The 21,447-nt window shown below is 42.9% G+C and overlaps 1 protein-coding gene across 2 annotated transcripts in view; it reads left to right on the top strand.

The window, feature by feature from the left end:
- LOC136611485 (organic cation/carnitine transporter 2-like) overlaps window positions 1-12,491 on the top strand; it is a 55,718-nt gene extending 43,227 nt beyond the window's left edge. Inside the window, exons 10-11 of one of the 2 annotated variants that reach the window (XR_010790280.1) lie at window positions 1,848-2,231; window positions 12,443-12,491. Coding sequence is in view for 1 of the 2 variants with exons in the window: in XM_066591141.1 (XP_066447238.1) it covers window positions 1,848-1,938 (91 nt within the window). In the remaining variant the exon portion in view is untranslated. Of the gene's footprint in view, window positions 1-1,847; window positions 7,937-12,442 lie in introns of those variants that run through there. The other variant, XM_066591141.1, reaches the window with a different exon arrangement.
- Window positions 12,492-21,447: the final 8,956 nt, after the last annotated feature.

Consider the following 21,447-nt stretch of genomic DNA (forward strand, 5'->3'; position numbering starts at 1 on the left):
CCACATGTATCAGTGCTTTGGTTGTAGAAGAGCCTATTAATCAGTCAACCTTTTTTTACTGACAAACTAAGTTGATCCAGAGGATCGTAGACTGATTTGCAATAAGATGGAAAAAATCCTTTGTGATCCTTACTGACAGATCCACATTCTACATTAGTACCAGTAACATGTATGTTGGGGAGATAAGCCATTCTTACATCTATTCACACTTTCAGCCATTATTAGATCATGAGAAAGCATATCCCTTAGAGGGGTTTAAAGGATTAGACTTTCTGCCAAAAAGAGTGCCACACCTGTCCACAGGTTGTTTGTGGTATTGCATAATGGGATGGCTAAGTATGGGGAACTTGCAGGATTCCCTACTTTACATAGTACATAGAATGAATAGGTTAATACATAGTGTGCTTCTAGAAGCCCTGGTCTATGGTGGGAATAAATGGCAGCCTTCTCTTAGAAGAGCCTACAAACCAGTATGTGAAGTGAAAACCTGTGCAGCCTGACCCAATCCCACATCACTGTATTTCTTAGGATACTTTTGGATGGTGCAAGTGGGAAACCTTCATTGACATTCTTCTAGACTCCATCCAACAAAGGCTTGTGCTATGATCCTACTATCTGTTGTTTGGAATATCCGGTTTCTCCCACAAATTATGTAATCTACTCCTCCTAATATCAGCCCTTTCCTTACGCACTTGGGGCTGTATAACCTGGCATGTCCTCCTGTTCTTCTCTCTATTCAACTATTTCCCTAGCCTTCTTTTAAGCAAACCAATATATGACCATCTGAAGTGCTCCCAACCTCCCTGATGCTTCGCTTCCAGCAGAATGCAGTCGCTTTGCCATATTGCTCTGGCTGTCTATCATTGTGCCATTGCTTACATTACGAATCGGGTTCACTGGATCATATTACCCGTATCCTTTCACCAAAACCAAATTAGAAGGTGAAACTAACAAATATAAAACTTAAAGGGAATCTGCCAGCTTGAACACGCTGTCCAAACTGCTTCATGTTATAGAGCTGAGCAGACTGATATTTAGTTTTATGGGAAAAGATTTGGCATAACTAGTGCTTTATTCATTTATAGCTCTACAAATGTAGAGCTGAAAAGTCCAATGGGCGGAGCTATCAGTCACTGACTGCTATGACTGTCCCGGGTTCATGCTGTCCATGGTTCTGGCAACATGAGCCTGATGACTGAATTCCTTTTAAAGCAGTTATCCAGGATTTTTGAGATTTTTACTATTGATCACCTATTTTCAAGGTAGGTCATCTGTAGTTGATCGGCGGGAGTCTGCCGCTTGGGATCATTGCCAATCAGCTGAGTTCCAGGCCAGTTGGCCGTGCAGACAGCGCTGGAAGCAGATAGTGCTGTCAACACTGAATTCAGTGGGAGCTGTGCCTGCACTACCAAACCAGGCCACTGCAATACGGACAGTGCTGTCTGCTTCCAGCGATTTCAGCACTGATAGCTGGTCTGGCACTCAGATGATCGCCGGGAATCCCAAACTGCAGGCCCTTGCCAATCACGTACTGAGGACCTATCCTGAGGATAGGGGATCAATAGTAAAAGTCCTGCCCAGACCATGTCTTAAATGCCACATGTTCTTTAAATACTTCAATACTGTATGTCACTGTATAATGGGATGTCCATGATATATAATTACCTTGCATCTTCCATACCTCCACTTCTTCAGTTACCCTCATTTTCCACATATCCTCCATCTATCAATCATTACTAAAAAGGTATTGATACATTAAGGAGACAAGAGTATTCGCTCCGAGCTGTAGTGACTGCAGTATCTGTCCAGCGGTATAACACAGTATATTCCTGTCTTCCTCTTTCCAGATTCAAGTATAAGAAAGGAATTAAGAAAGGAATAAAACTCCAGACTCAGAGTAACGGAAATCTGAAGGTGCTGTCAAGTACTTCCTTATAGGTCTCCCAGACCCAGACTCTCCCGCAGAGAGCTATAGACATAATGACTTTATGATAAAGCAATGCTGAATCGGCGATGGGATCCTGTCCAAAGCATTCATATTGTTGGTAGTCGATGGGACACCAACCAGCCGCACAATGTGGACCTCCTATATAGGAGCTGCTATGATGAAGGCCACAGATGTGTCTTGTGAAATGTTTCTCTTCTGCACAATACTGTTGGCCCTGGATATTATTCTGACTACTCGGTGGAGAAGAGGTGACACAATGAAGATGATTAAGGTCACGGCACTGGTAATATATTTGAAGTAGTACAGTTTTCTATAGTGTTTCTCAGAATATGATGTTATGCTTTATTTATTTGCTGTGCATCTTTGCCAAGGACACTAGAGACACTTTTTATATTAAAGGGGTTGTAGCAAGTTTACAAGTAATCCCCTATCCAGATGATAATGCTTATTGGTGAGGGTCTCACCCCTGCCAATCTTGAACAGGGGTCCCGTGTTTCCTGTTGTCACTGTGGGGTTACTGCGCCCTCACAGTGAGGAGGAGACTGAATGAAGTTCTGGTTGCACCATCACACTAGCGCTCCATTCACTTAAATGGTAGTGCAGAGGTAGCCGATCAGCACCGCTCGGGTATTTCCGTCAGCCCCACTGAAATGAAAGGAATGCTAACCGCACATGCTCGGCCAGCACTCCATTCATTCTGACATCACTGCGAGGGAAGAAGCAACTCCCATAGAGATAGGCATAGCGAGACGCGGAAGTCCCATTCTCGAGATGGGTGAGGTTCTTAGCAGTGAGACCCCCACCCATCAGCATGTGGAGAGGGGATAACTTGTAATCTTGGTACAACCCCTTTTATGATGGACATATGTTTGTATAAAAGCCATCTGCATTCCAATACCCTCTATGTACGGGAGTTTCCAATACTCTGGGAGAAGAAGGATCGGGCATGTAGAATTTCAGTGCCCAATCCTTTGGTTCTCCCTGGAGATAAGCTGTTGCCAGAGGTGTCTGGCAGCTGATTGCTCCTCTCTGCCCTTTTAAAAGACATGAACAGTCAGCCGTGCAGAGCATTGGACAACGGCTACAGAAGGTGCAAGGACGCCTTTACACTTGTGAATGGTCATGCCATTTCCTGTCCCGTACGTTTCATTGTAAGCAGTATGGGATAATTGCCTGCAAGAAGTGCTGGACAGCTCCCATGTATCCAGTGCGAATCATGCTGCATCTTACAGCAAGAAGTGTTTCACACAGACAGGACTGTAGAGATGGCACCATTATACCGCAGTACCAACTATGTGGGCAATGCCAATGTCGTAGCATTGTTGATGGCATTGTCCAGTCTGATTACAAGGCTTCCTTGACAATAAGTTGACCACAAATGATCCTCTGCTTGAATCCTCAGCAATCGGCTATAATCCATAGGGAATTTTGACAGCGCCTCCACAGGAGAAGTGAAGCATTACACAGGCTGAATTCAAATGAGTGGGCTGTCTGTGTAATACAATTACTTAAAATACTGGTTACTTAATATTCCCTACTTTGGTATATGCAAGATGGATTTTCCAAGTATGACAACCCCTTTGTGTCCATAAGTTTTCAAAATGAGTCCCGTTCTAAGGAGAATTGTTTTTATGCATGTTCTCCGTCTACGTGCGGCCATATTTGCGTCTGTGGTGTTTTTAGAGGCCCTATCCCTTCCATAGGGAACTGCATTCTCGCTGTCGCTTCAAACGGCCGCACAGCCATTACTTACCCGCTCTTAGTTACAGCTCTGTTCTTACTTTTGTCTTTGAACCATCTTTCCTATAGAGGGTGTGAGCAGTGGCGCCATACTAAATGACTACTATGATGGCCGATGGCGTTCCTATACTGTATGTGCTCGACTGTCTCTCCAGCTGCTACAGTAATACCTCCAGTCTAGACCTATGTGAAATCTCTCAGGTACTCTGGTCATAGGCTGAATTGCTCCATTTACTAAAAGCTAGAATGTTTTTTTGTTTTTTTTGAAGTTGGTAGAAAACACTGACTATTTTTTTTATATATTCACATATTCTAGTAAGCAAAAAATCCCCTGTGCTTGTCTGGAATACGTTTCACTTTTATGTCCTGACTGAAATATAACTGTTTTGTAACTTGCTAATATACTTTGTGTTTTTACTACTCATTGTTTTCAGTATCTCTTCTTGCTGTCATTGAAAACAACTTAGGGCCCATTTACCCGCAATAATTATTGCGCAATTATTTTGTTAAAACAATAGCATATGAGCGATAATCGTTGCGCATAAATGCTCCCATCATTTACTCTTCGGCTGGACGATGATTTTCAGGTGAGTTTAAAATCTATCGTTCAGCCGGAGAGTAGATAACAGAGACCGCACACTGTGTTCTTCACAGGAGCAGCTAATTACATTGTATTCAGCTGACAGCCCGTGCGAGGACAAAACAGCTGATTGCAGAGCTCAGACCACCTGCTTAGTTCTGCAAGGAGCTCCCGGAGGCCCTTTGACACGCAAATGAAGCTGATAATGCTCTAATGGGTATTAGTGCCCATTAGCACTGTATGTAAAATGATTACTAAAACTTTCAATCGTTTGAAAGATTGTCTTTGCGTGTAAATGAGCCTTTCAATTTTTCAGTGTCTTTTAAAGTTAAAAGACATTAAGACTGGGCTCACACGGACAGGTCACATTCCGCAGCGGAAGACCTGCGATTCATCTTGGAAAATAATTGCGAAAGATCGCAGATATGTACAGCATATCGTCCACGCACAAGATAGGCCTCTCCCTCCCCTCCAGTTGGCATTTCAGCTTTTCTATCTATTCTCCTACCTAATTGCGAGCGGTTCAGCCACTCGTACACAATATCAATTGTGTATGGTCTGCAGATCACTCGCATCCATAGACATTGAGGCAGTCCGCGCGGAAACTGCGTTCAAAATAGAGCATGCTGCGATTTTTCTTCCACTCGCAAAATGCACAATTTGTACCCAGAAGTGTGAAGGAACATACATGCCTTTTAATGCCCGCATTTTACTGTGAATCTTCTACGTGGATGGCGATCACGGAATCCGCAATTCAAATCCGTTCTTGTGAGCCGGGGCTAAAGGGGTATTTCAAGGCTTTATTTTTTCTATTGCTAACCAATAAATGATTGGCAGGGACCTGCTGCTTGGATCCCCGCCATTTAGCTGATTCCTGTCACTGCGGTCAGCACAGGAAGCAGAATACACTGACCATAGCACAGTGGCCCGGCTTGGTACTGCAGCTGCAGCTCCTCTTGAATTCAGTTGGACCTCTTCCTGCAGTACCAACCTGTACACAAGATTAGATTAATGTCTGCCAAACCTGCTGATTTTCGCTGGACTGGTTGACCGTCTGATGTGTACGGGGACTACCCAAATCTTCCCCAATGGCAGATGTTGGGGAAAAGAAGGATTGAAGCATGCCCAGTCCTTGGGTTCTCAGGGAAGATAAGCCACCAGCAGAGGTGTATGGTAGCGGCAGCTTCTTCTCCACCCATTAGGAACATATATAGACTCAGCCGCGCATGCATGTACATCCTAATGCTCTCTAGAGTATATGACTATCCTATGTAAGAGCAGCTTCCTCCTTCTGCTGGGTTTATCTCACAGATTACAAATAGAACTATTCACTGACAGCATGCAGAGTTCTTGAAAACTGTGAGGAATTGCAGCACAAAGTTGCATTTTTTTTTCTTTCAGATTTTTTTAATTATTCAGTGATTAAGCTTAACTTCTGTTAGTCTGAACAACCAATGTAAATGGATGGGCAGTATGAAGACTTGTTAATCACACCCCATACTTACTAGATGTCGGCCAGTCTCTTCTAAATGAACAGGTTCAGCCGTCATTCTTCTAATTTGTGCGGCCCCAATCACCTCAAAGAATCCACGCACATTTAAGGACAAAAATTATTTATTTTTGCTACTGTAACGTACCTTTACATTGGACAGCTATTGGGCATATAAGCGCCTGACAGCCGACAGGTGCAACAGTCGTTCAGTGAATGGAGGCGAAGCGGGCTTGAGGTCTCTTCAAGCTGCCCCCTCCATTCACATTGAACAGGCAGTCGTTCACAAAATTGAACCACTACTCTTCACGCTGAGCGAGACGTCACTTGCTAGTCGCTTCGAGTCCATGACCTATGATGACGCGACCACTAAGGGATTTCTCGCTCCGTGCCTGTTGGTGGCAGTGTGCACGGTACAACTATCTCCGAAAATCGCTGTTTCAAGTGATCATTCAGGTGATAATCGCCCCGTGTACTGGATCCTTTACAAAGTTGGTCCTACATGACAATGTCCCTGTTTGGATCTACTGTGTCCTCTGTAAGGATGAATGAGGTCTGTTTTGTGTAATGTGTCACATAGCGTCATGGATCCAGTTTTCAATGCATCTTATTGGACGCTGACCACCTCATTAACTTATAATGGCATTCATTTTGGTTTTCTATATGGGTTCTGATATTCTGCGCTATTATTGCTGACGAGAATACCAGAAAGCTTGCTGAAAGCCCAGACAACCTGGAAGTACACGTGTGAAGAGCTTTATGCCTTTGCTTATAATTTGCACAACTTAGATGGATCCTCTGGCAATGCTCTGATGAGGAAGCCTTGTATAATAAATGTAATGTATATAGCCCTGTATAAATTATGTATAAATTATTGAGGATAGATCTTCGTTATATGATGTATGTTGTAGTTCATGTAATTCCATTTGCTATTTGTCACGTCTTAGTAGGGCATTTCTTACTAATCTGATGTCTCCACGTATTTCCATGTGATATTTTATCACTTGCCTCTATTTAGGCTTTATTCACACTAGAAATTTCTATTCGCCTCTCCAATATTCTTGACAGTAACATTAGCATTGTAATCAGCACCATCAAAAATACTGGAAAGGCCAAGAGATGTCATTAAAGCCAATGGGATGATTCAGCAGCCACGATGACACTAGTGTGACGAGAGCTCTACTTGTAGTGGCACTGTCAATGTAAAGAACCATTAGGGGACTTTTTACACAGCCAAGTATCAGCCAAAAAAAACCCCGCTCAAATGAGTGATTTTAAGGAATGGTTGTCCCCTGTAAATGTGGACCCAACAGGGTACTGACCAAGAAATTGCTCATTAGTTGCTTCACTTCGGCTCACTGGAAGGAAAGCTATGGTCCATTTACATGCAACGATTATCGCTCAAAATTCGTTCAAATGATGGCATATGAGCGAAAATCTTTGCATGTAAATGCTGCCATCGTTCACTCTTCGGCTGAACAATGATTTGAAGGTGAGCTTAAAATCCATCGTTCAGCCAGAGAGAGATAACCGGAGCAAGAGACCGCACGCTGTGTTCTGCGTGGGAGTCGGAGATTACATTGTATTCTGCCGACAGCCCGTGTGAGAACAATGGAGCTGTGTGCAGAGCTCAGACTGTATTCTGTGCTCTGCAAACAGCTCCTGGAGGCCCTTTTGCACGCAAATGAAACTGATAAAGTGTTAATGGATATTAGTGTCCATTAACACTTTATGCAAAACGATCGCTAAAACTGTCAATCTTTCAATCGTTTGAAAGATTCTTTGCATGTTAATGGGCCTTTAGAGAGCAAGTTCTTGCTCAGTGTAAACAGGCAGTCGCTTCTCTATGAATGACTGCCTGTTCGCAGTGAATGGTGGCAGCCAGAAGAGATCTCCTACACACTCTGCTCCCATTCACTGGACCCCTCTACAACTACGGCAGCAGCTTATCTCTCTTGAGAACAGACAAGAGGGCTTGTTGAAGTCCAACATGCGTGACCCTTCTTTTTCCCTAAGATCTACCATTGGGAACCCCATACATCCCCATTAGATGGTCTGCTAATCCTACTGAAATTGGCAGATTCGGCTGATGTTCAGCTAATGAGCATGGCCGCCTCAGTAAAGAGCTGCTTCTGTCATTGCTGTAAGGTCCCTGGTGGTTCTGGAGATAAGTGAGATGACGGGGGGGGGGGGGGGGAGAGAGGTTTTTGTGGACTTATTGTTATTCCTTCAAAGGTTATAATAGTCACCTGACATGGCTGATAACATGACTGAAACAATTGATAAGTCAGTTGCGCAGTTTTAACTGACAAATTAGTGATTTGCATGGGATTTGTGTAACGGATTACCATTGCTTTGAAGTTACTGTTCAGCGGGGCTGTGTGTACTGAAAGATCGCCAGTACGATACTTTCTCCAATCTGAAGAAACCCTTCACGACCTCTCTCAGATGGCCCTTCTACAGCCAGATATGTAGAACTCTATGATGCCGTTATTGTGGATCGCTAGACCCACAGTCGGGCCAGCACTTGTGGCCATTATCCAGGCGGTAAAAAATTAGACAATAGTATAAACTGCCTTAGCGTGAATCTTTCCATCATTCTTGTTTGTCACTGAAAGTGCCTGAAACTAAAATATAACCTTTATTAATATTAATGATAAAAAACCAATACTGCTAAGGCAGGATGGTTCCGACCTAAACGGACACAAAATGACAGACAACCATACAAAACAACCACAAAATTAATTGCCTATGGGATTAGCGCAATTTGCTTAAGTAATTAGAATGACTCAGATACAGAATTTTAATATATTATTTAAATTGATAATGATAAGAGGGGCTACCAGATAAGGTGGTGACCGTAGCGGGCCGTTATCAGGTATACAAGGGACCAGAAAGTGGTAGCGCCTACTGAGATAACTCCATGTTGTTATGCATTAATAAGAACATGCCTATTGATGGAAAGACACTGTTCCAAAACAACTAGAGAGCGTCACTCATAAAACCCTAAGTGGTGGATAATGACAATTAGATCATCCACACTAGACAAATATTATACTAGTACACTCGCTTATGGGAGCACTGTACTGAGTCCGTAACCTTATTTGTTACTAGACTTATTCACTTCCCCATAGGGTCATCGATCTGACAAGACCCAGTTCTTAAATTAGGTCAAAGTCTGTATCATCGGAAACAGGCTAGAAGGCTGGACTTGTAATGACAATTAAGTCAGGAGAAGTCCAAGCTACTTATAATATATGTCAATTCGCAAAATTGCGAATTTGATGAACATACAAATAGTTAGCTGAAATCCAATGTGGACCAGGGCGAACAAGATCGTCCGTAATCGTCTAATCGTCAACGCGTTTCCGCAGCGCAAGACAGATTATTTGCCGCGCTGCTTCATCAGGACGAAAATAAGACTGAATGATGCCCAAAAATTGTGCGATGCCAATCAACTGCACACAATTTTTGTTGCAATGGGTTCGAATAGCAAACAGCAGTTGCACAAAAATTGCGCGTAAGAACTGGTTTTTTAATGCGCCAATGTAAGAAGGCTGGTAGATTAATTGCACATTATGTACAAGCAAATAGAATGGTTTTTAGTGTAGTGTAATTAATAACACTGCTTTACACTAAACAGACGACTGTGGAGGCTGATTTACACAAACAGATTGATTTGCGATTATAATGCAATCAATCTTGTTGCCTTACACTAGACAGTCGACTGTAAAGGCAACCCGATTAGTTTGCAAATAGTGCAATTGACCATGCTGCTTTATAATGAACAGACAGCTGACATAGCAATCCTTATGTTAGATAGGTCTATTAATTGAACACTATTCAACAAACACAGGTGCTAGTGATTAAACAGTCTGAACACCTGATACTTGGCGTTTATTATCCCAGACTGACAAAAGAGCCAGGGAGGTCAATTAGAAATTGTGATGATAAATTTTCTAACCTGGCTAAAGTACAATACGGTCCTATCTAAACTACACTACCAGCCCCTGTGAGGCATTATTTCAAACTGACAGACCTTTCCATCATTCTTGCAACTAAGTTATGGGAGGTTCGGAAACAATAAAGAAAGTTCCACTGAAGATCCTAAACATTCCTTGTTCCCACCTAGAAAAAGAGGGATCCGCATCCTACCTCACCCATTACATGGCCTTTTTGTACTACTTGGTTTGAGGGCAGGGATGGATATGGGGTCTGCTACAGGTACGCTAATGATCTATTCTAACTTGCTGCCCATTTTATTTTACATCAACATTTTCCTATTTCTTCATACCAGATGTTTTTGGTAGATTGTCAGCAGTATCACTACATTAGTCCCTTATCAGGTACTTTTAGGCCGGTTTCACACGAACATCCGTGCGTATGATACACGGTAATATGTGGGCATTGAAATTCATTGACTTTTTCCTGTTGGTTCACACTTGCGGATAGAAATTGTGGATTCCGCGAGGTCAAGAAAAATCGCTACATACTCTATTTTATCGCAGATTCCACGCGTATGAGCTCAATTGATCTCTGTGTATGCATTTGAGCTGCATCGCATACATAATTACATTGTGAATGGACACTGAGTCATACGCATGGAGACCAGCTAACAAATAGTATATAGAAAGCTGGAATTTGTGGGCAGAGTCAAGCCCAGAGAGCAGTATCCCATTCTGAAGGCCCTCAGGACAGCTTTCGCCACGACCGCACAAGAGAAGGTCGCCTGAGAGATAGAAGGGGGTTGGGTAACTTTCAGATGCCATTCCCTGCTTGCATGCGGTTTTCAGCATGGATGATGCCCTGTCCTTAAATGTACAACTATGACCATACGCGATTAGTTTTCACTATCATTCGCAGGTCTTCCACTGCGGATTTCTGCACGCAGAATCCGACCCATTCACGTGAGCCCGGCCTTAACGTTCCGCTCACACTTCCATCAGAGGCTTCATTCAAATCCTGTCAAAACATTGGAAACCATGATGGAACCTGCCAGACCTCTTAAACGTAAACATGAAAGACTTTAAAGTCCTGGAAAACCCCTTTAAGGGGGGGCTTCTGCCATCAGGTTCATGCTGCCTGAACTACAGGCAGCTTGAATCTGGTACAGGAATGCCCGTTGCCCCCGTGCAGAATAACTATACTTTGACTGAGCTCCGAGTCACGGAGGCGAGCCATTTCGCCTCTCTCTGCCCACTGCATGAAGGTTTAATGGGCACAGTGGTATCCATTGCATGAGGTATCTGGCATAGCGTTATGGCCTTGGTTATAAACCGAAACCACAACACAAGTATGAGATCAGTTGTTTGTAAGTGGATTTAAAAGTGACAACCAATAGAGCTGTGGATCCTGTTGTGTTTTTCTAAAAATGGCCGCCTGGACTGAATGTAAAATCCTGATATGTCTTTAAACATAAGAAATAGAACTAATCTTGGCTATAACTTTAGCTTGTAAAGAGATTGGCCCACAAACAACACTGCACTCCGCTATCTGCATCAGTCCCATAGTCAATGAATGGAGTGGTAGTGCACATGTATGACCACCGTTCCTTTCAGACAGAAAAATTTAGGATCCCCATTCTCATGATTGATGGAGGTCCATGCAGTCGGACCCTCAGTCATTATACATTTACCACCTATCCTGTGGATAGAGCATAAATGTTGTTCATGGCCCTACAAGCCTATGAACGGAAAATGGAAATGTTGCAAAACAGTAGATTCGGTTTCACTGAGCTTTTCCAAATTCTGTCCTCCTGGATCCATAGCAACAGACTAACAGCTCCGTTTTGCACAATGCAGTATGTCCTCTGTTGCTATGGAAATAGTGGGAATCAACTGAGAGAATATTAAAATGTGCAGCAAATCTCAGCGAGACGTATGCTTTTTAAATCAGAAAATAATCAGATCCAGATCCAAGAGTAGCCAAGAGAATATTTTATCTGGAGCTTGGCCCCACTAACCATGGTAATCTGCTGTGATTATCCTGATAACGGAAAAAAAATAGTATTGTGTTAGCCAGTAGAACAAAATGTTCTCAGCAAAAGAGACCAAACAATCTTGTAGATGTCATACCATATGGATAACAAAAAGAAATGATGTTAACAGCACAAGCTTTCAAGACTTTAGGTATGCATATGCTTAAGTAGTCTTGAAAGTTAACCTCCTTTCTCTTCGTTAGCCATAAAAAGGTATCCTATCTAGAAGCTTATTTAGTTTCTCTTACTGAGCGCAGTCACATCCTGATGATGAATAATGCACATGCCGTTCTGGTCATTGTTCAATATTTCCCCATTAAACCGTTTGCAGATTTCATTGCTTCCTGGTGCACATTTCATTACTGGCAATAACCGCTTCCTCTTGTTTGGCTCCTACTGAAATGTTGGAAGCTAACGGTATACGTACAACAGCCCAGTCTGCATGGTGTGGTCTCTGTCCGGGCTTAGAAGGAAATCTTCCCCAACTGTAAGCCTTCCATTACTCGATATCAGCTGTATTTATTATGAATGTTCTTTGGCACTTTCTTACTTGAAATGTATATGAGCACAACAATGCAAAATGTCTGTGAAGTGGATGTCCTGATTTCTACATTTAACTTGTACTGTGATTTTAGAAATTTTTGTCATAAAAACATTTTGTAATAATAAAATTGTAATTTTTTTTTCCTAATGCAATCATATTTTTAGAGGCGAGTGGAATGATTGAAAGGAGAAAATAAAGTCCTATAAAACCAGCCATCTGTCTCCGCCTTTGAACTTGCTGCTAAAATAAAAATACATTTGTAACTTTTTAAAAAATTGAGAATGTAAATAGATCAATCCACACTTTTACGCACACATCTCTACATGTGCAAGGTAAGTGGTCTGCGGTAATACAGTAGGGAAAAAACTTAGGGGCAGATTTATTGAATGTTTCATGCCAAAAACTTTAAAGTTGCAAATTTTAGCACACACCATGATTTGCCCCTAAAATGTGTGACTCTTACATTTTCTTGCCACATTTGATTTATTATAACGTATTTATGCAATAAACTTAAAATGTAGTAGAAATCTACGCCAGATCATCGCTTGCGTAGATTTCCATTCAGGTGTGTGGGAAACCAGAGATTTGCCTAATGTGTTAAGAGATGTGCATGTCTTCATCCTTTCCAATCCAATTTGTAATCTGGTTTTCCTAGGGGGCTTACTCTTTTTCTGCTGTTATACAATGGCTCTATCTGCTGTCTAAAGCCGGTACTGCATAAGGTGAGATATTGGATAGGCTCCGACAGCAGGGAGGCTGGCAATATACAGTAAGAGAACCCCGACGGACATCTTCCAACATCGGAGCTGTACAGTCTTAAATCATAATGTCTTTAGACGTCAGACAGTGGATTGGAAAGGGTTAATAAAGAAGGCACATCTTTACACCAGCACATTTCTTAAGCTGTTGGATACATCTCTGAATTCCCATGCGTTTGAATAGAAATCTACACTGATACTGCTGAAAAGCCCAATCTTCTTTATCGCTCCCCATCTGGGAAATAATTGGTACTCTATATACAGTAGATTGTTGGATGGAACTGTGATGTGAATTGGAGATTGTTGGGGTGGTTATTGGCATATTCTAGCAAATAGCTAGACTACGATCCCAAATGAGCAACAGATCATTGATGAAGTGTTCATAGAAGATAATGCCAGAATGAAAAGGATTGGTCTCCGAGAAGATTTATGTCTCCTCCCAAGAGGACAATAAATTGGGTAATAATAATAACCCCTGCAGTCTGAAATTTACAGGACAGTTATAGATCCCCACTAAAATACCCAGATTAATGAGGACCCTAGCTCTTAGAGCCATTTATCCCCATACTTACACAATTAGAAGGAGGATTTCTTTATCTTACAATTTATAATTTTCATCCACCAAGGACTGAAGTCTGAAATGCATTGGTTTTCTATGAACCCGGACTCTGACAACCACTTTCCATGCTTTTAATACATTCCTAATAAATAGTGGATTGTATTTTTCCATGGACCTTTCTTTTCCTGCCTACTTAGATAGAGGATTAGGGCAATAAAGTAAATATTTGCCCCGGCTGAAGGAAAACCTAGCTGCTTATCTGTCAATTTACCCTACGTTACATTTTTCGGACCTCCTGGTTCCATATAGCGTGTCTTTTTCTTACCATCATGTTTTGCATTTTGAGAATGATGAAACATCCTGTGCCACACCACAAAGCTGCAGTAGATCTCGCAACGAAGGGAAGGAAAACCACCACCATTACAATCACTACGCCACATCTGACAAGTAGGGAAGGAAGCCCCCTGCAGAAGATATTCATGTTACTACAACTGATTATGTTACTTAAGTCATTCAGATTTGGAGGGAAACCAATCCTATACTTGCCATAGGACAGTATAACATCAATAGCACTCTATTGCGAGCCTTGTTAGGAAACGCAACTTTTTTCTGTCCACATCGGCCATTATAAATTTTGACATTAAGCATACCTTAGGCATTGATCAAATGAGGTGCAGTGGGGTAAAACAGCCTTACCATAGGGGTTATAAAAAATAACAATAAAAGCCAGCGATCTCTTTCCAGGGACATCTATGTGAATTTAAAAATGTTTTCCAGTTTATTTGGCACTTTTCTACTTTATTAGAGTGTTACTACAAACATCCTATCATTGTTTACTTCAAAAGGCTGAAAACCTGTCCAGGTCATGCGATGGACATACAAGTGTACGGTACATTAGAACATACTGAATTCTTAGGGTAGTTGCACTTTCAACTAACTTTTGACATGTCATAGAGACATTTCAATGGCATTGATCAGTGGGGGTCCCGCTGCTGAGACCCCTGCTGATTGCTAGAACGAGTGGTCTGCAGAGTTCACCTGAGCACTGTGCCCCCTCAGCTCATTCTGGCTGCTAAAGATGGCCCACATATAGGTGTGTAGAAGGCATATCATTGCCGAGAACCCCAACAGTCCCATGACCCCCTCCATTTGTCACTGTGAGCTCGCTGCATCTACCAACAGTGATGTTAGACTGAATGGTGCCTTGAGTCCGCTTCATTCATTTCAATGGAAATGGCCGAATACGAGCGATCAGTTATCTCTGGCAGTCCCACTGAAAAGGAATGAACAGCGCTGCATGTGCACGGACGCTGTTCCATTCAATAGCCTTTCTGCAAGAGGGTGCAGTAATCCCGCAGTGAGGAAGGGTATATGCACACTGCACGTCTGGAATCCAGCTCTGACCATGGCCGGTGACCCTGCGTACCTGTCATTCTCCTGCTTCTCTGTACTGCAGATGGTCCACATGTCTCACCCTTGAACATGCACAGTACAGATTTTTTTGTAACTCATGCTTTTTCGTGACCTTTCCGCAATGCCAATTGCGTAAGGGCTGCGGATCGGATAGCTTCCATTGACTTCAAATCGAAGTCATCTGCGCAGAATCTACACAAAAATGGAGCACGCTACGATTTTTCATCCGCGAGCAGAAACCCGCAATTGGTCTCCGCTCATCTGCATGAAGAATCACTTTTCCATAGCATGCTACAGGCAGTATTTGCTGTGGAATCCAGAGGCAGACGCCCACTGCGGATTCCACTATTCAAATCTGAAATCATGAGGCTGAAGAGGGGAAAAAGGAACCCCTGTTCTTGGGATCAATGGAGGTCACAGCATTGAAGTCCCCACCATTCAGCATTTTATTACCTATCCTAGTGATAGGTGATAAGAATGAATTCTGGCCCAACCCTTTTAAATGACTATGAAGAAAATAGTACAGATCTGTGTGTTATTTTTTAATAGCAACACTATTGTAGTATAATGCCACATAGAAAAACATCGATCAAGAGCCGAAATCCAAGGATTGAAAAAAAAAAAAATCAGGATTAAAAATTCATGAAAGCAGACATGAAAAAAATATGCAATGATTTCAAACACTGTGCATTGTGTTCTTCTCATAGCAGTGAGACATCATGTAAGTACAGGATTTGTAAAAAAAAAGATCAAGCCCCTGCAATGGGTTGTCATTTTGCTATAAATTTTGGCATACCGCTACATCTCAGATTTGCAGATATGCAAATGATTAGAGTTGTGGTGGGATTAGATGGACAGTCTTGCCCCCTAAGATCCTAAAAGTAGTTCCCCCCATGGCCTATAAAAAGGCTCTCGAAGGCTCCTTGTGTGTAGTGACCTCTTTTTCCGCTTGTGTACAGCTGGTTGACCACTAGACGCCTCTACGACGCAACCAAAGAGATTCTGCCCAGTTAACAGAGTATGAGAAGGGGGCGTTATTGGAGATCACCAGGAGAGAGGATCATCTAATTGTCCAAAAAGCACCAGCAGCTCCAACGGTTTCATTGTCTGCCAGCCAGAGACAGGTGGAACCATCATTATAGGCCCCGATGCTTGTCAGAACCATTTCCAGGTGGTTGGTTGAAGGACATTTGGTCTCATGGCTCCCATTACATGTATTGCCTTTAATAGCCACCCACCATTGCCTCTGTTTGCAGTGATGTCGGGAATGCTGAAAATAAACTGCTATGGCGTAGAACTGGGTTGTCTTCAGCAATAAATCCAGGTTTAGTTTGGGCACTGTTAACATCCATGTTCGTGTCTAGAGACCTAGGGGTGAGTGCCTCAATTCTGCCTTTGCTGTGGAGCAGCACAGTGCCCCGTGCTGGTGTGATGGTCTGGGGTGTCATCGCATATAACAGTTGGTCACCCCTAGTAGTGCTACAAGGGACAATGGCAGCTCAGACATACGTTCAGGACATCCTGCTGCCACATGTGTTTTTTTCTCATGGAGGCTTCCAAGAGGCATTAACCAGCAGGATAAAAATGTGATTGTTCCCAGCAAGAGAAACCAAGTAATCGTGTAGATATACCTTTTAGAATGTATATCCCTCTTGCTGGGAACAATCACATTTTGCTCTACTGGCTAACGCAGTACCAAACGTTTTTCATTATACCAGCAGGATAATGCTCAGCCGCACACAGCAAGGGTGTCACAGAAATGCCTCCATAACATTGCCACATTTCCGTGGCCTGCCTAGTCACCAGATTTATGACGAATAGAACATGTATGGGACCATCAGGGACGTCAACTTCGACAGCCTATGAGTGAGTTTGCATGATATAGAGGCTCAGTTACAGCTAATGTGAAGCAATATGTTGTAGGATACCATATAGAACCAGTATGTATACATCCAAGCTAGAGGTGGTACAACAGGGTACTAGAGCCTCCATGCCCGCCGGTATCACATCTTGTATCCAAGCTAGAGGCGGTACAACAGGGTACTAGAGCCTCCATGCCACCCGTATCACATCTTGTATCCAAGCTAGAGGTGGTACAACAGGGTACTAGAGTCTCCCTTCAAATATTCAGTTTTCCACAATAAATGATCCTTTTGCTCTGATATGTAATCACATATCAATGTTACAATCACACAGAGAAAGTTTCATTCGATTCTGACAACTGCAAGGGGAGGGATTTTTTGACAATGAGTACATTTGAGCAAATTCCATGCATGAAGTTAGGTAGAGAAAAAGTCATCACACGATTAAAGGGGTTGTCCCGCGCCGAAACGTTTTTTTTTTTTTTTCAACAGCCCCCCCCCCGTTCGGCGCGAGACAACCCCGATGCAGGGGTTAAACAAGAACACCGGACAGCGCTTACCTGAATCCCCGCGCTCCGGTGATTTCTTACTTACCTGCTGAAGATGGCCGCCGGGATCTTCTCCCTCGGTGGACCGCAGGGCTTCTGTGCGGTCCATTGCCGATTCCAGCCTCCTGATTGGCTGGAATCGGCACGTGACGGGGCGGAGCTACACGGAGCCCCATTGAGAAAAGAAGAAGACCCGGACTGCGCAAGCGCGTCTAATTTGGCGATTAGACGCTGAAAATTAGACGGCTCCATGGAAACGAGGACGCTAGCAACGGAACAGGTAAGTGAAAAATTTCTGATAACTTCTGTATGGCTCATAATTAATGCACAATGTACATTACAAAGTGCATTAATATGGCCATACAGAAGTGTATAGACCCACTTTGTTTCGCGGGACAACCCCTTTAAGATTGCATTGTTACGGTAAACAGATACAAATCCAGTTACACATGCTTTACATTGTAGTCATTTTTAAGCAGTAGTGCAAACAAAATATTTGCATAATCCATCTGAAAGAATTAAAGGGGTTGTCTCGCGAAATCAAGTGGGTCTATACACTTCTGTATGGCCATATTAATGCACTTTGTAACATACATCGTGCATTAAATATGAGCCATACAGAAGTTATTCACTTACCTGCTCCGTTGCTAGCGTCCCCGTCGCCATGGTTCCGTCTAATTTCGGTGTCTTCTTGCCTTTTTAGACGCGCTTGCGCAGATCCGTCTTCTCCCTTCTTCTCCCTTCGGCTCCGCTCGGCAGCATCAGCATTTTGGCTCCGCCCCCTTGTACGCATCATCGCGTAGCTCCGCCCCATGATGTGTTCCGGTTCCAGCCTCCTGATTGGCTGGCATCGGCACGTGACCTTAGCGGAGCTACGCTATGATGCGTACAAGGGGGCGGAGCCAAAATGCCGATGCTGCCGAGCGGAGCCGAAGGGAGAAGAGGGAGAAGACGGATCTGCGCAAGCGCGTCTAAAAAGGCAAGAAGACACCGAAATTAGACGGAACCATGGCGACGGGGACGCTAGCAACGGAGCAGGTAAGTGAATAACTTCTGTATGGCTCATATTTAATGCACGATGTATGTTACAAAGTGCATTAATATGGCCATACAGAAGTGTATAGACCCACTTGATTTCGCGAGACAACTACTTTAAGGCAATCAAATATACAGAATCATACTAAAAGTAATTGAATACCTGAGCAAAAATCAAAAGTCGAATTTATTTACATATGATTATAATTAGTGAGGCCTCCTTTGGCCCTAATAACATTGGATATTCTCCCTGGCATACTTTATACTAACTCCTGATACACTTCAGCTGATATTTCCTCCATTCATCCTGCAAAAGTCCTGATAAGTTCCTGACCCGACATTTCAGCTCAAATAGCGTTCAGGTCCATCCAGTCCAATTATGAAACATCCATGTCCTCCAACCAATGTAAACCAGCCTTGAGTTTGTGACGAGGCGCGTTGTCTTGTTGGAGGTTTTGCTGACTATTCCCAGAGTATTGCCACACTATTGGCAGCACATTATTGTTTATAATGGCAAGGCACACCTCCATGTTCATGGTTCTTGTCACTACAACCAACGGACCGAGACCATGTCATGTTAAACATCCCCCGACCATAACAGAACGTCTGCTACACTAAACTGTTGGCACAACACACTCGGGCAGAAGGTGTTCCCCAGGGTCCTTTACAGCCAGGTATGTCCATTTAAATACCTCCTTAATAAACAGCAGTGCCTGTTATTGCATTTGCAACTTGGTGTGTTATCTTCGTGATATTGGACGGACATCTGTTATTCTAATTCACCTTAATTGACCATTCTACCGGATTAACCCTTTCTTGCCTGAACAGCATTTTGCCCCTAGACTGATTGACTACTCTGCCTACTGTTCTGTAACCCGTACTCCTGGTTTGACCTAGCTCTGTTCCGTTTTCTGAATGTGGTTTTTGATTTGACCTAACCTGTATCTCTGCTGACTATCTACTACTGACCCATGCTTGGTTTGTTTTCTTTTTTTGCTCCACCAGGCAATGACTACTCTGCAGACGTAACCTGGAGTTTTACAGCAGCAAAGACCAGATACCTGTGTAGGGGTTAAAGAGGCTAGCAGCTGCTTTGAGTTCTCTAAACTAAGTTTATGGACTCTAAATTGCTGAGACTCTGAGTCCAGGGATGCAAGTTTTATACTTCCCTTCCTCACTGTTCCCCCACTGTCAAGTCTCAATCTTGCCTCTGCAATGCATTCCGTGGACTACGTGTGCTATGTAGTCCTCTCATTCTATACACGTATGTGGTCCACCGGAAGCGTTCAGTAGTGGGCATAAAAGCTGACATCAAGGGAAAGGCAAGAAAGTTAAGCATAAGACCGGGCTCACATGGCCATAGGCATAAAACGCTGCGTGAGCCGCACAGCAGTTTACCACTGTGCAGGCGGTGCTGGCTATGACAGCGATATTGTACTGCACATGACAGCGTGCTTTTTTATATTTCCCACGCCGCTCATACGCAATGTAACAGTATATGGAAGGCGTGTTGATTACGCGCCCATAGAGAACAATGGGTTCTCGCATGTGTAATAAGCCGCAAAATAGATCATCCTGCATTCATTTTTGCACTTGTGTATTACACAATTCCTACACAAAAAAGGTGAGCAGAATTGCATAAGGTAATGCATTTGATTGCCTGCGAATTACAGCGTATCACACTTGCCTAATATGCGGTAATCATACGCTTGTGTGAGCCCTGTCCTAGACTTACATCCCCGGACTCAGCATGTTGGCTACTTTGAGCACATGGGTGAAAACCTTTGACTCTAGTGACTCTAGCCAAGGTAGTCAATGCAAAGCCTGACAGCGGAAGTGCAATGGCTGAACAGGCAATATCATTATATTTGTTAATTGATGGGATTCATTTTATTCAAGAAATCCATAGACTTTGTGTATCTACTGGACTGAAAGAAATCAATGCTGCTCCTGAGTACAGACTGCCAGAAAGCTTTGTGGTTCTTGAGCTGACGAGGTTTTCTTTTTACAGCATAGTTTACTTTGAGAAAGACTTTTCAACTCCTCTGATCATCGAGGACATCCTAATAGTTAATGAAGATGGACTACAGACCGTAGTTTCAAGTCCTCAGTCATAAAAGAATGTAATTATAGTTGTCAAATAACTTTCAGGTTAATAACCAATGAAATGCTGTTGTGACGTTATTAGTAAATATTTCCTGCTTACATGCTATTAACCCTTTCGTGTCTCTGGACTGCTGTCACAGCGTATTGGTTAAAAGCAAAAAGTTTGGTACCGTTTTATCCAGTAGAACAAAATGTGGGTTTTTGTTATAAATGACAATTATAAAAAGGAAAGGAACAGACCCAATTAGTCTTGAAAGTTTGCTGTTTAACATTTTTCATTTTGTTAGCCATTAAACAGAGTCATATCTGCAAGAATGTCATTTAGTTTCTCCTACTGAGAGGAATAGCAGGGCACACCCTGAACGTCTTGTTTGGTAATGACACAGTTTACAACAGTTGTATTTTGTAATAGTTTTGTAACATTTCTCATCCCATTCGAACATACAAAATACTGTAGTATGCAACCTGCTACATTGCAAATTGTAGAATGGTTACTTGCAGGTGAAGTTCACAGAGATCATCAGATTTGTGCAGATAATTTTCACAGCAAATGTGCAAAATCCACAAGCTGAATCTGCCCAGATCATTCAGGTTTTGGAGTGGATTTGGTGCAGATCTAGCAGCAGACCGTCGGCTACTATATTCCACAGCAGATTTTCCTGGTGCAGTTCTGCAGCAGAAATCTGCAGCGTTTTCATCCCATGTGAATTTACATTAACACCATTGGTACTGGTGTACCTTGATGCCTCCGGTAGTGGTGGGTGTACACCACTGCAGGCTGCTTGACAGCCAGGTGATGCCCCCGCTTCCTGATTGGCTGAAAAGCTCCTGCCTGCTGCAAGGTCCTAGGAGCGTGGAGGGACTTTTGTAATGGATGGAAGGTTAAAG

This window comes from Eleutherodactylus coqui, chromosome 2 (genome assembly GCF_035609145.1).
Source record: "Eleutherodactylus coqui strain aEleCoq1 chromosome 2, aEleCoq1.hap1, whole genome shotgun sequence".
Classification (NCBI taxonomy): domain Eukaryota; kingdom Metazoa; phylum Chordata; class Amphibia; order Anura; family Eleutherodactylidae; genus Eleutherodactylus; species Eleutherodactylus coqui.